This window comes from Triplophysa dalaica, chromosome 19 (genome assembly GCF_015846415.1).
Source record: "Triplophysa dalaica isolate WHDGS20190420 chromosome 19, ASM1584641v1, whole genome shotgun sequence".
Lineage (NCBI taxonomy): Eukaryota > Metazoa > Chordata > Actinopteri > Cypriniformes > Nemacheilidae > Triplophysa > Triplophysa dalaica.
The window spans coordinates 7763944-7779333 of record NC_079560.1 but is presented as its reverse complement, the minus strand read 5'-3'; the positions used below and the strand labels follow the sequence as shown (position 1 = coordinate 7779333).

At 39.1% G+C, this 15390-nt stretch overlaps 1 protein-coding gene across 4 annotated transcripts in view; it reads right to left on the bottom strand.

The window, feature by feature from the left end:
• The window catches only part of tnksa (tankyrase, TRF1-interacting ankyrin-related ADP-ribose polymerase a), a 79220-nt gene that overhangs the window by 11282 nt on the left and 52548 nt on the right, over positions 1 to 15390 (bottom strand). For all 4 annotated transcript variants that reach the window (XM_056731124.1, XM_056731125.1, XM_056731126.1 and 1 more), the window contains 10 exons: positions 14636 to 14822; positions 13154 to 13275; positions 12735 to 12826; positions 12542 to 12620; positions 8566 to 8737; positions 8395 to 8474; positions 5978 to 6123; positions 5667 to 5832; positions 4492 to 4711; positions 756 to 865 (listed from right to left, as the gene is read on the bottom strand). In XM_056731124.1, coding sequence (XP_056587102.1) covers positions 756 to 865; positions 4492 to 4711; positions 5667 to 5832; positions 5978 to 6123; positions 8395 to 8474; positions 8566 to 8737; positions 12542 to 12620; positions 12735 to 12826; positions 13154 to 13275; positions 14636 to 14822 — 1374 coding nt within the window. The remainder of the gene's footprint in view (positions 1 to 755; positions 866 to 4491; positions 4712 to 5666; positions 5833 to 5977; positions 6124 to 8394; positions 8475 to 8565; positions 8738 to 12541; positions 12621 to 12734; positions 12827 to 13153; positions 13276 to 14635; positions 14823 to 15390) is intronic.

Genomic DNA, 15390 nt, shown 5'->3' with positions numbered 1-15390 from the left:
TACATACAATCAAGTCACATATTGAAAAAAATATATTTAAAAAGTTACATTACTGGAAAAGCTAGTTATTTAAAATCAACTGAACTGTTACTAAAAAACTAGTTAAAATGATACCGATAGCATTACTGCTATTTTAGCTACTAATTCATCAAATCACTATTTCTTATATAAACAATCATTATTTCTATGTAGAGTGAAAACATAGGATTACTGGAAAAGTTAAAAGGTAAAAATGTAGCCAAGTTATCACTGTTGCTATTTTTAGCTACTCCCTTGACATAACTGCTGCTTTTACACAGAACTATCTCAGTCTTAAGTTGTTTGGGTATAACAGTGGAAGTGAAACCACCTGACAAAATCATGAGAGCAGCTTTGCATTAAAAGTGCATAAACCAAAAACCTCCAAACGCAGCGTAAACACTCTCTACCCTCCCTAACATTCACAACTGCATTACATACAGCCACACACCTCAGAAAAATGAGCACAAAGCGCTATGTTGAAACACAAAAGGGGTTCAGGTTGGCCTAAGCTTATTCCAAATGGAAAAAAGCTCTGCATCTTGTTTGCAGAAACACATAGATAGAATATTCAGCTTTTACATCTGTTTGTGGCTGTGTGAAGTTCTCAGCACAATGTTCCCAGCTACACCTGACACGACACCGGAGGCCTGACATGTGTCGACTTAACAGATGTCTGTATGTCATCCCTGTCACACGAAAAACACACTCTTCCGTTTAGTTCTTGTTGCACTCACCCCGTAAGAGGCCGCGTTGTGGAGAGGAATAAGGCCACCTTTGTCCTGTGCGTTGACATCTGCGCCATGCTCAAGTAAATAGTCCGCCACCTCCAGATTATTATAGCCAGCTGTGGAGAAACAGATGCAGAGACATGTAAATAAACAACATCAATAACATCTGCCCGCAAACCATCTGGTTTCATTAAACCGAGTTTAACTTAACAGTCTCACCTCTATTCCCAAACTTAGTAAATTGTCTCAATTTGCGTTAGAAATTTGGGTTCTAAAGCGACATCATGTCAATTTTTCAGAGAGAGGACAATCCCATAATGCACTGCAACACTCCAAAGACGGCGCATGAAGCATTACAAATGTCAATTATACATTCATTTCATTCATATAGGTTAAAACCTGTACAAAATTTAAATAACCATTTTATGGTTTCGTACCACTAATTCATCTTCACTCGCTGTTCAGATTCTAAGGTCCTGTGGAGCCAATTTAGTGAAGGTTCTCGAGTTCACATTGTCTTCTTTGTGTAGCAGTCTTGTCAGCGGTGGATAAATTCCCTACGCCAGAATCTCATCTTCAAAACTCAATTTAAAACATCTATTTATTCATTGTTATTCAAATATTCACATTCTGACTTTGAATGTCCTGTGACAACATTTTATCCCAAATCTTCTCAGACCAATTTTTCCTCGTTTGTATTCTTGTCTCTTTATGTTACTTTTCTGCATTTCTCGTTTTATCTCCATAAAAGTTGCTCCATTCCAAGTATCCGCGAGTTTATGAAAGGCACTATAGAAATATAAGTATTAATACACCTTGTGCTTACCGGCGCACCACACACTTACGCCCGTGACATTGCTTTCATATATGATAATGAGATATGACGATACCATAGGAGGCAATAATTTTGAACCAAGCGTACAAGACATCTTTGCCACTGGCATTGAAGAAGCTTCTGCTGACTCTTTGCCTTAAAGGCTGTGTACATGGTGCCATTATTTTCTGCTTCAACCGTCTTTGCTTAGCTACTTTCCTCTTCCACTGAGTTCCAGACACACATGGGTGGCCAGAGGATGTCTCTAATAAAAGCCTTCATCATTACAGGCTACAGCCCTCTAATAATGCACAAACCCAACCCTGAGAACATCACTAATGAGAACATGCTCTCTGTCTCACACATAAACACTCAACTGTGTCTGCTGTGCTAATCTAAAGACTGTCCTCTAATTATCCAAAACACTTTTTGGTGCCACTTCGCACTTTTTACTCACAAATTTATTTTCTGACTTAAATTCCTAATTCCTCAGCCCAGATTTGAAAAGGCATGTTAAAGGGGTAGTCATCCAAAAATAAAGATTCTTTCATCATTTACTCACACTCTTGTTATTCAAACCTGTATGACTTTCTTTCTTATGAAGAACACAAAAGAAGATATTTTGAAGAATGTTGGAAACCAAACAAAGGCTGTTCGCTTCTATTACACACAAAACCAATGCGAGTCAATGGGTAAACCGCCTTTGTTCAGTTACCAACATTCTTCAAAATATCTTTTACAAGATTGAAATGACAAGAGGGTGAGTAAATAATGACAGAATTTTCTTTAAATGCATTTTGCATGATATACTGCAACAACTATATTAAAGAGTAAATAAATTGTGATTTTTAATCTCCTACATTGGTTTATGCAGTATCTAATAACAAGTTTACGTGGATACATGGTGTAAAAACACTTTAATTATCTAATAATAGGCAGTTATTATTACCTTATTTCTTGACTGACTCTCAAATGATTCGTTCGGCGATCAATCTGTCTAATCCCCTCCTTCCTGTCAGCCTACTCTGATCTGATATGTCAGATCGTCTAGTCTGCTATGTTTGGTCTACCGCGTGCAGTGTCGCAAATGTAACGTAGGTGGACATTACACGTATGCAAATCTGACCCGGAAATGAAATTAGAATGACAGACGCCTTGTTCGAGTGATTCAGAGTCGACTCCTTTTTCCAAGCCAAAAACAGACGGCTTACATTCACACACAGCAACATTATACACTGCATGAAATGTCAGTTTAACGAAATTGTAACATTTACTCTTTAATAATGTTTTTGTTTTACATACGTGGTGGATGTTTGTATAAAGAAATTATAACGAATTAATACCATATATTAATAATAATAAATATTAATACATTTTTAATACATAAATAATAATAAATAAGTACTTTGGAAAACTAGCCTACAGTATAAAGTAGTTTCGAAAACTAAAAGCACTCTGATTGGTCGTAATTAAAATCACCTCACGTGATTGGTCAATCGTAAAAGGCAGCTACGAAGCAAAACATAATATCAGTCGTGCATGACATGCTTGGCAAGCAGAGCTCCCTTCCCTGCAGTCTTCATCTTTCCACCTCTTTCCCATTGAAAATTAACCGCAGATCGCTTTATCCGTGGCAAAGCGGCGGTTATGTTTCTCCCCGCAGGCAAACAGCATATGAGCGACGTGTTCTCTAGGCAGGGGTCACAACTGCAGTGTTAGTCACAGCCCATCGCACACTGGTGGAAATGGCGTACGTGCGATAGCTGAGGCAAAAGTGTGTGCGTGTATCTGCCTGATGGTTAAGGCCATCACCCACCTGCTTCCAGCCTGGCCTAGCAAGAGAAGTGAACTGACCAGCGCTCTCACTCCATCTGCTCAATGACATTTGCTGATCTGTGCTGTTCTGCACACAGTATGTGTCCTGCTATGAGTCTGTAGCGTGGCTGTAGTACGAATGATGTTGGAGCCTTCTTACCTGGAAACCGAGAGGTTGATTGTTCTAACATCTAACAAAAAATTCTGTGTAATGTTTTTGAGCCTCTACAAGTCCAGCTGGTTCTCAAACAATGCTTTTTTAACAAGTGGTAGTCCCATGCTACTCATTTTGCCTATACGGTCTCTTAGATCTAGTTGCACTGCTTGTCACGGAGCATATTGCTGTGCATTATGGGATTGCCTCAAGAAGAACACCACTGAGGCTGTCTTTATATTTTGCAAAAAGAATATTATCAAGACACATAAAGTGTGTCAACTAGTATTATTTCAGAGCAAAGTACACGCAAAAATACAGAACACACCACAATTCAATGCATCAAAACAAAGCGACGACCATTTATGCCACTCATACAATCCGATAAAAGTGCATCACTGGCCAAATTGATGTATGCTGTTAAAATCTATACTAACAAGACTAAATAAGTCGCCACTAACAGGCCTTTTTAAACACTCCTTTGATTTGGTCTTTTTACTTCAGATTGATGCCGAAAAAACAATTATATAAATACAAAGAACACCCATAAATAGGATAGCAGTCGCTCACATAAAGGATTATACTGACTAAGACTTTATCACACACAAACCGTACGGAGAATGTTGTTGTGCATGTAAATGTTGGTGAGGTATGAACAGTGTGGAAGACTTAGACAGATTGAATATTTGGCAGGAGAGCTTTTGAATCCACGAGTGGAAGCCAAGCTTACACAGAGCTAAGAAAGGGATGAAAGCCAAGATTTAATTCAACATGTCCCTTTCTTCTTGCCTTCTGGGTTCCCCTGCCTCGCCTCTGGGGTGGGATGATATCTTACACGCTTTTGTTGCCTCAATTCTCTGGATGGGAGAACAGCTTGATTTTCCATTTGAAAGAGAGAACTGCTCTGGTTTCTGTGCTGAAAGCGGCGGCTTGGAATGGTGGAAATGATTTTTCATTACCTGCCAGGTGGAGGGGAGTGGAGTTGCGCCCCTGCGTATCTCTGCAGTTGATGTTCTCCAAGCTGCAGAGTTTTTGGACCCGGGCCAGGCAGCCTTTTTTGGCGGCGTCCAAAAGCGCTGCATCGCCCCTCAGCAAGTCCTGGATATCCGTGTCTCCCTCCTTCACCATATCCAGCGGAGTGTTTCCATCCCGATTCTTCTTGGTGGGGTCTGCTCCGTGCTGGAGGAGATTAGGACAGAGAGAATGGATCGTGACACATGCAAAGTAGGGATAAAATATATAATTTTCTCTCAGCTTGATATGTAAAACAACATCAAAACAATATCAAAACTTGTATAAGGTGAAACTAGTCTGACTTGGCATACTTAAACTTTCAAGTGTTTAAAGGGGGATAGTTAAAGGGATCGTACACACAAAACTGAAAATTCTGTCATCATTTATTCACCCTCTCGTCATTTCAAACCTGTTTGACTTTCTTTCTTCTTCAGAACACAAACGAAGATATTTTTGAAGAAACTCGGAAGTCAAACTGTTCTGGCACCCATTCATTTCTATTGTATGGACACAAAACCAACACAAGTGAATGGGTGCTGGTTAACAACATTCTTCAAAATATCTTCTCTTTAAAATCACTTAAATAGTTATGGCCCTAAACAATACAATTTTAGAAAAGCATAAAGTTTCATTCATATCACTGCAAAACTGACCTTCCTAAACCAAATAAAACACATTCCTAACCAGCTTTTTAACCAGAATGAAAATCTCAATACAGATCGGGGGAAAAAAACTCTCAAACTTCTTTTTACAACCGGTCTTGCAAATGTAGATTCTGAGAATGTTCAAAGTTCTTTCCTGCAGTTTCTAACAAAAAACAAAGAGAGCTTCAGCACTTCCATTTCAGGAACCAAACTGAGATGTGTGTTAAACGTGCAAGTTCCTCGCAGCTTTGAACCTGAGAGTGGCAGTAACCTGAGGTGCGATGAAAGCAGACACAGCAGTAAACCCGACGTCTTATCACCACGTTTAAAAAAACTAAACACGGCGATAAAAACCGTTACCAACCCAAGGCTATGTCAGATATGTCGAGAAATAAAAATCACTCAAATAAACAAGTATGCAAAGTGATGTGAAGAGGAAGTGATGCAGGAGCGTGGGCTCTTGTACGCGTCAGTACCTTCAGAAGCAGTTTGCAGATCTCGTATTTGCTCTTAGCCGCGGCTTCATGCAACGGGGTGAACTTCCACAGATCCGCAACATTGACGGAAGCGCCGTGCCTGACCAGGAGCTCCGCTACCTCGTAATGTCCATACGAGCAGGCATTATGCAGAGGCACCAAACCACTTTAGAGAGAGAGATAAGTAGAGAAAGATAAATGGTGACAGGACGATTATAGTTTATCTCCTATTGCTGGAGAAACCATGAGCTGAATGTTAATGGGACACAACTTAGAGAATTCTAGATAAATAGCAGGCGAGTCAAGCTCACCCTTTATCTTTGGCGTGGACGTCTGCGCCGTGGTGCAGCAGGTACTCCACCACAGCCACTCGATTGTAGCCGGCGGCGAAGTGGAGCGGCGTGGAGTGTCGGCCCTCCAGGTCTCGACAGTTCACATTCTGAGGGGAGCAAAGTTGCTGTAAAAGATTAAAAAAAATGTGTTTGTGTGATGAAACCAAATCTGTATTAAGCGAATGCGAATGTTCAGTTTATACAGATAGATGATTGACTGTCGTGTTTAAATACAAGTACTAATTGCATTAATATTTGATATTTGCTTTTATTGATTACCAGGCCCGAATTATAACAAGCACCAGTGGAGATTTTGATAAATTGCCTGACAAAACTCTAATTGGTGTTCTGATCTAATTAGTTTATGCATAATGAGGCATTCAGATAATGAGGATCTGATCGTATCAAAGGCATCCATCCCACCAGACGCTTATATAATCCCTCTCTAAACTCTCTTCAGACTTAATTTGACTGAATTCATATTTCCCAGGATAACATTTTTTTTTTTAAATGTGTGTAAACTTAAGAGAACAGCTGAATCCACACTACAAGGTAGGAAGGAACAATATCAATGGGAACGGGTTAGGTATGTGACACTTTTTCGAAAAAACTTTTTCTGAGAATTTATATTCAATACATAGAATAACTGTTGATATTTTCCTAAAACCCTGATGATAGAGTCTAAACATGAGAAATATATAAGTCTACACACAAGTTTTCTATTTTAAAAGAGAGAAAAATGTGCTATGTGACAAAAATGACACGTTTTTACACAACATACTTCGTAGGATTTCTGTGGATTAAAATGTGCAACCCAGAAGCAATAATACCCAACAAATTGAGATGGGATGGCTCTTTAAAGACAACAAAATATTATTTTAATTTACATGTGCCCATTAATGAGGAATATGGACCGTAATGGATGTGACATTTCAAGTATGGAAAACTATGCTTGAAAATCACAAAAAAATGCTTTAATAAACTTCAATAGAGACTTTACATGGGTTTTCAAACAACCAAATATTGACATCTGATCTATCAGTATGGTGAACACCTTTAAAACTATTTTTTTTTTCTTAAATTTGCGAATTTGCATTTAATTGACACTAAATATATATTTTTTGTAGTAATCTTTGTAGTTATCATTCTTGGTGTAAACAGGTCTTTTTGTATAAATACCTGAAATTGGTAATCAAATCTAAATTAAAAGAAAAAAAATACAATAAAAATTGTAATGAAGTTGAAGTGAGTAGTGGCCACAAAGTGTCCAGCACCCTTGAGGCCTATATGCAGTTATAATGTAGTCAAACTGTAACTACTTAGAAAAAGATTCGATATTAGACACCTAAATTACTTACATTTCTTGTTAAGTTACTGTTGACTTCAATATTATTCCCAAAACGTGGAAAATAAACGACAGCTATGCGTGTCGTCATGATTTTGCCTGGTAGCATATGAAATAGGACACTGTGTTTGTGTGTGCCTGGGACACAAGGGCTTGCTCAGCATTTCTCCCCAAAGCACACACTGCTGCAACACAAGCAGGTCAGTTTTTCCTACACAAGTAACCTATCTCAAGGTCACACATAACAAACAAACACAATTACAGCCCATAGCCCGCATCCTGCAAACTGCGTCCTTGAACACGTCCACTCCCTGGGATGAAGTAACTATGCCTTTAAGGTTGTTTTAATCCTAAACACTGAAATAAAATTCAATATCCATCACTGCAGATACAGTTTTATCCCAATGTAACCCAGAGATGTTGTGTGCCCTCAACAATGCAAACGAAAACAAGATATTCAGAAAGAATCTCAAGTTCTTATACAGTTGAATAAGAGTCCATACTTCTTTCTAAATAATATATATCAACCATGTGTTTTAAGTTAGGGATGTGCACATATTTTTGTAGATTTGTATGGTCTTTAAAAAGCCGATCAGACAGCAGATTATACAAGATCGCACAGCCCTTCAATAGACTAAGTGACAGCAGCTTTATTTGCTTTTTTACAAAACTATAGTAATCGGCACAGAACCCAAATAAAACCAATTAGACCCTGCCATCAATGTATTATGTATAAGCTAACAACAGTAATATAGCTAACAGCGAACAATCTGAAGTCAGACAGCAATTGTCTGAGAATTTACTGCAAAGTGCTGTGATTTTGCAACCCAAGTGGTGCTTTAAAGATTTAAAGGGGATGAAGATGATTTTACACGGAGATTGTTTTCAGCGTACAAAGAGTACTGCATGTTAAAGCACAGTGTACTTAAATCTCTAAAGTATCTTGTGTAACACTGCCACTTACAAAAGTTAAAGCAATTTTCCTTTTTCAGACCAATTTACATGAACAAATCAATGGCAAATGAGTCAAAAGATCCGAATCATCTCTCACCTTCACAGTGTCCAAGTCTCCAGCTTTTGCTGCTTCTAAAAGTCTATAATCCACATCTGAGTTCCTCACTGGAATGTTTTCTAAAAAAATAAAATAAAAAAATGTAATCATAAACACTTGTAATGGTGATCAAAGCCAAAACACCACAGAACACGAAAATTCACACCATACCGTTCAGAATCTGTTGCACAGCTTCGTTTCCCATCTGCGCAGCCGTGAAGCCCTGCAGAGAGACGACGGCCGGGTCGGCTCCGTAACTCAACAGCAGCCTGCACGTCTGCAAGTGTCCAGCCAGAGCCGCTCGATGCAATGCCGTCTGGCCCAGTGTGTCAACCCCATTAATCTGTACACACACATGGAGAGAGTTGGACAGAAGTGAGCTGTGTCAAATACGGGCAGTGAAATGCATATCTGAATGCAGCCCACCGAGCAGGATTGTAGCAGTAAACTTGGCCTGTTTTAAAATGAACACAAACATGAATTAAAAAGACGAGCCCTTGGGAAACAATAGCGCTTCTTCAAAGACTGTCAACATAGCGGAGCCAAGAAAGAAAGAGATCAAGTGCATAATTGTGAGCGTGAATTATGTCTGGTTGAGGAACGCACATGTTCAGTAAATGCGCAAGGCTCTAATAGAGATGCTTTGAAAGGGATACATTTTATTAAAAGCGGCCCTGCAACGATGTGTCATGCATTCGGACTTCTTTACAATGTTAAACGTGTTGTCTTCTCATGCTTAACATGGTCAACTTGTCAAAAAAACGAGTTGGGCGTATTACGTAGCATCACCCCCCAAGCGATCGTACAGGTTTCAGAAAGTTTTTTTTTAACATATAAAACTGTTTCGCAACAACTTTCCTTGTCCCTTATTGGACAATTCTCCCGGAAAAGCATGTGGCACGCCACAGGAGAGCAGGAGAAGGAGCATGTGCAGACTTCACTTTCAATTGTAAGCAGGAGAGAGAGAGCATACGTTCGCTAAGTTCATGTTTTGGTTTGTTCACTGCATTTGGGTTATAAATGTTATATAAACTGTGGATATAACGCTGGATTTGGAGATTGTTTGAAACTGATATATGGAGCCGTCCTAGCGCTAAAAGATGCTGGACATGAACCGCATGTGGTGAGTGAAACTAATGCCTGCGTTTTGTTTACAATGTGTGCACACGTGATTTGTTTCAGCCTACCCCCCCCCCCACCCTGCTTGCGCCATATGTTTTTGGAAATAATCGTAAAGCTGTATCTATCTTTTATAAATGCAATGAAACTAATACTCTTTGAAGATACAAAGTATGCAATATTACTCTATAGGTATTCAAGATTAATATGATATTGGCAGAAACCCTGTGTGTTACGCCCGCTTTAACAATCAACAAAATCATTTTTAATGACATTTAAAAATATATATTTATAATGAAGTCATGTAAAAAATAAAACAGACATAATGGAGATAAGGATATATTACAAAACTTATAATAAAACAAATTCATACAAATGGTTGTTAATAGATAAACAAATATTTGAATTATGATTCTTTTTAGTACTGATAGGAGGCAGGGTTTCTCTGTCAATACTGACAGATTTCAGGTGATCTCCTGGCTTTCTATGCCATTTTGCACCTTGTTACCTTCATGTGTTCAATACTTATTCCCTGTGTCATTTCACTTTATTTATTATGACTGAACTTGTAAACTTAAATGTTCTGATTTCTTTGCATGAATTCAATATTTGGCTTGATGACTACATCTGGTGGAAATTTTGTGTCAATAGCCCACTTAGAAATGCTGATTAAAATGCTGATGTGTCAAATACTTATTTTCCCCGCTGTATTTGGTGCCATTCAGAAAACAATCTAAACACAAACAGAGTCTGTTGTACCGAAAAAATCCTTTTGCTGCCTATCTAAACAAACCTATAAAAAGCAAAGGAGTTCTTCAGCTAACAAGCAGCCTACACTCATCAGCCCATGAGTTTACTTCACATGGTTTTATTCTTCACGCGTCCTGGCTCGCTTATTAACACAATGCTACAGTACCATCTGTTTACCGGTGCCCGCATGGCCTGTAAACACTCTCTAGTTACAATGGCCTTTTGTATTTAAACCTCCAGCCTGACTAATTATCCAGTCCATTAATGTCACTTACATCTGATGCAGACCCAGCCGCTGGAGTTTGGCAGCGAGCTGGGTCGCAACACCAGTTAAGAATCGGCAGTGTTTCTGCCCAGCAATGTCGAAACAGATGGACGCAGTTGATTAAATGATGGAATTCGGGTTATAGCGGGTAACTCGGTTTATTTATCATGAAGAAGAGCCAGAACACGGGAGCAGGGGAGGACGTCTTTGAAAATCAAGCTGCTGTATAACCAAACAGCATCAATGAAGAGGACCCGTGGATAATACAACCTTGCGTGAAAGTAGGACAGGCAAGTTTGATAACTGGGAAGCCCCTTTAGACGCACTTTCGGCCGAACAAAAGCAGCAGACAGTAGATGAGATTATTTACAGGAGCGTTGGCTCCCCGGTCTCTCAGCTGAAGAATAGCTGATCGGACCTGATGCTCTCAGCCAAGACGAGAGCTGAATGCCTGATCAGTTAGTCGATGCTTATCTGATTTGGCTCTTTGAAAGAGCTTCATTGATCTGGAAGTCTTTTAGCCCTCTCTCCACTGTAGAAGTAATGACATGACTGATGTAGCTCGTAAATGGCCTCCATTTTCTCTGACATAGCCCAGCTGTGCGACCGAGGCGGCGATCTGTTTACCTATTTGGTATCACTGGAAAAACATGGACGCTGTTCAAATTCACTTGAGATAGCTAAATAGCTATCAGGTACTAAAACAGAATGCTTTTTAAAGTGATAGTTCACCCAAAAATATAAATTCTAGGGCTGTGGTCGATGCATCGCCATTCACATTATTTATACCCATGTATGACGATTTGAAATTGCAAAGGCTTGGATTTTGTGTTTTTTACACAGCTCTTCCGCGAACTACGGATCTTTGATCAGTAGGAAGTACTGCTCGATCTAAAATTACTTTGAGGTTTAGCCGTTTCTAACGTGCATTTGAAAAAGCAAAACTCGTCAAACCTCATCATTATAAATATACCTGAAAAGGTTTGAAGAACAGCGATAAAATATGCACTTTGGCATTTACTTGATACAACAGACATTTCTCAATTCCAAGAACTTGTGTTCTTATGGAGACCGGTCTTGCGAGGCAGCCTCAAAAGAGCGAACTTGGATGGACGCACCGCAGTGACTTCTGGGACTTCAAGCGGATACCGTAGGTGCACAAGGCTGCATACGATGCATCCTTGATATCGAGAACACATCAGGATACTTTCATGCGTTCCCTTTTCTTGGGTTCTTGAGTACTTTGATGGTTATCGACGATGTAAAGCGAGAACATGAGGACACAAGCCGCTGAAGAACCCGTATTGAGAAAAGGCCTCCGTGTGTTTCTAGTTTTTTGACGTGTTGGAAGGATCTTCTTGTTTATCCTTTAATTTAGGAAAAAAGAGCTCAAAATTGTAATATTTTCTCTCAGAATTTACATTTTTGGGTGATCGCATCTTGTAAAGGAATGGTTCCTTTAAAAGAAAAACTAATCTTTACTCACCAACATATTAATACTAATGTTCAATAATTTTTTTTGGACTATACCTTTCATTAGAAACATAAAATAATTGAATGTAATATAATACATTTTTAACTCGAATCCAATTCTTGAAAGCACTGATAAGCATGCAAATAACACTTATGAGCAGAATTTTTGCTGTGTTAGCAGTGTTTATTGTTCATTTTCCTCCTCTTGTAGGAATGTGGTGACTCGACTGCATACCGAGTTAAATGTGACAGAAATGCTTTTCCACTGAACTGATTTTCCCGGTTGAGGAGAGGCGCTCAAGAAGGTGTGATTTCTTAAAAGAGACATATTATACACTTACTCTTACTCTTATTGTGTTCACCGAGCTCAAAAACGCCTTTAAAACAAATAAATGTTGACAGAATTTCATTTTAGGGTGACCTATACCTTTAAGGCAGAGTATCCAGTTTGAGAGGTGGATTGCGAGTGTCAGGTGTGTGTGGGTGTGTGTGAACCGTAAACACAGTGATGTGTTGCATCTCCACAGGGAACAGATGTACCTTCGCCCCATGTTTCTGTAGCACCTCAATAATGTCATTGTGCGCCCGTTCTGCTGCCACATGGAGAGGCGCCATGAAACTGCTCAGGGAGAAACAAGATAAGAGAGAAGCAGAGGGGAGATCAGACACGAAAAAACCTCAGTATGAATCTCCACCGGGTGAACTTGAACAACTTAAAGGCACAGTTACTCACTCTTTGTTCTTTTCATTGACGTTGGCTCCTTTCCGTAGCAGCAGTTCAGCAACCTGTTTTCTTTTCGGGTGGGGTGAGGCGACGGCACAGTGCTGAAAGTGTTACAGAAGTGTTACAGAATACCTTGAAGGAACAGCGCGCCCCTAAATGTCCTTTCGTTTTATTCTATCATTTGCTCGCTAGCTGTACATTCGGAGTGATATTTTTATGACTTAAACATCATGACACCAAGCTATTTTTATATTTTCAAGCTTGACAGCTCCGGTCCCCATTGATTATTATTATATGAAAAAATAAAATCTGATGGGTTTGGAACGACATAAGGATATGAGCGTATATGACAGAACTGCTCATTTAAAATATGCTTTTATCTGATCTCTCGACTACATGATCTTTGAAGTCAATCAGAAGGTGCTCACCAGTGCGGTCTCATGCGTCTGCGGGTGCTTAAAGTTGATGATCTCCAGAGCCAGGGTCTTTTTCACCTTGGCCATGTCTGCCTCCCGTGCGGCCTGGAGCAGAGAGTGACCCTTAAACTCATCTGGAATGGAGGAAAAGAGAGAGTTCTTAGAGAGATAGACAGTGGTACACATAAGACAAAGTGTGAAAAATGTAATTGAAGCTTCACAGCTGTAATGCAATCTGGCATTTTGACAGCAAAATTTACAGTCGGGATATTAGCGACGTATGACTGAACCATTTGACCTGATCGAATGGATTTGGTGTGCTCATTCTTGCATTAAATGCATTCAATCTGTGACCCTTTGCTCAGTAAAAACATCCATCTACATAGTTTTCTGTGATATTATTACTGCTAATAAAAAAATTAAAATTAAAACCCTGACTCGCTTTGATTAAACATTCAAATACCACTAGATAGAAATGTAAAAGCTATTTAATTTATCAAATCACAAGACTCACTTATTATCAGCACCTAAAGCTAGACAATATTTTTTAAATAATTAAATACAACGTTGACAAGCACTTTTGAATACTTTTAATAAAGGGTGAAAAAGAATGATTTGTCTGTGTCCCTTGCATATTAATTGTGCATTTATAAACACATAGACAAAGTCAATTTAAATATTTAAGAAAAATATAAAAATTAATAAATGTTTATATATAATTTAATATTTCCTAAATATTTATACTTTTATGTGTATATTTAGTGTTTATAAATACAAATTAGTATGCAAAGTACACAGACAAATACTTGTAAACACAACCTTTTATTGTGGACAGGACTAATTACGATCGATCGCTTGACAGCCCTATTAATTATTAAATTAAAAAGATACTTAAGACATGGTAATGGCCGACTCTTAGAAAACATTTTTTTATTTCTACAGCTACATTTACTCATTTCCGCGACATATTTATTCAAAGCGACTCAAAAAGGAGGAATAAAACAACTAAAGCAAGCGAACAAGAAAGAAATTGCTTGTCTCATAAAATACACATACACCTGCTAAACTCAAAACCCCAAACCCAAATTCCACATAAAAGAAAATCTTCACAAAGTAGGTTTCAGACAGAACTGCACTAACTCGCCCCACATCGAGAAGCCAGATGGAGAATTCACAGACAAAAAAGTGCCAATATCGCCTGCCAACCTCATCAGCACGCTGGAGCTCAGCCTCAACAGCGTCTGAATAATCTTGAATGAGAATACTGTAGATTTTAAACAGTCTTTTTTTAAACCTTGAAGTGTCTTGTCTCTGTGCCAAGAGGAACGTGGCAAAAACAATCAGCACCGATCGGCTTTTGGCTCACTTGCAAGGTGAAAGAGGATGCGTGTTATGGGCTTTCATGTTACTTATGGTAAGAAGTGTTGGAAGATCCTGCTCTGATGCCTTTGCATTTCTCTTGAGCAAAATAGCAAACCGTTCAAATGTACTCACATGTGAGCCTCTCTTTGAGCTCCGGGGTCGGGGCCATGTCCACCGCGCTCTTCCCATGACAGTTAACCAGAGTGGGGTCAGCTCCATGACTTAGCAGTAGCGAACAAACCTCCACGCGATTCTTCGAGGCAGCCTCGTGCAAAGGGGTGAACTGCCATAGGTCCATGGCGTTGACGCACGCTCCATGCTGCAGAAAAAACATTCAAGGTGAGATCAGGACTAAATTACAAAGCAAGGAAGTTACCAATTCGGAGGCTCTGATTCATTTTCGGATACGTTGGGAACATTGCACGGTTCTGCTTGAGCGGTTACAGCAGTTTTAGGATCGATTATGAATTTCTATCTACAGGGGAGTCTGCTATGCACCAGAAGCTGAGTTAATAGCGCTGTGGGAAAAGAGTATACAACGCCTTTTCAGAAAATGGCAGCTTTCCAGGAGCGCGACATCAACTTACTCTTGAAGGCAAGGGTAAATAGTACTAAAGGATTAAAGTTGCAATTTGCAAGATACTTTGGTTAAAAATAAACTAAAACAACCTGTTGTTATCCAAAACACTGACAAAATGAACATTTAGAAGATATAAGGATTCAAAACTTACAGCCTCTCACGTCCATCAAAAAGAAAAACGATTTTTATGACATCATTATGCGCTTCCAATTTTCTGACCAATCCCAAGCCATGAGGAACCTCGAGATATCGCTTCAGAAACACATTTACTCTGGGTATGATGAAGGGATTCTTAATTGTCTTTTTG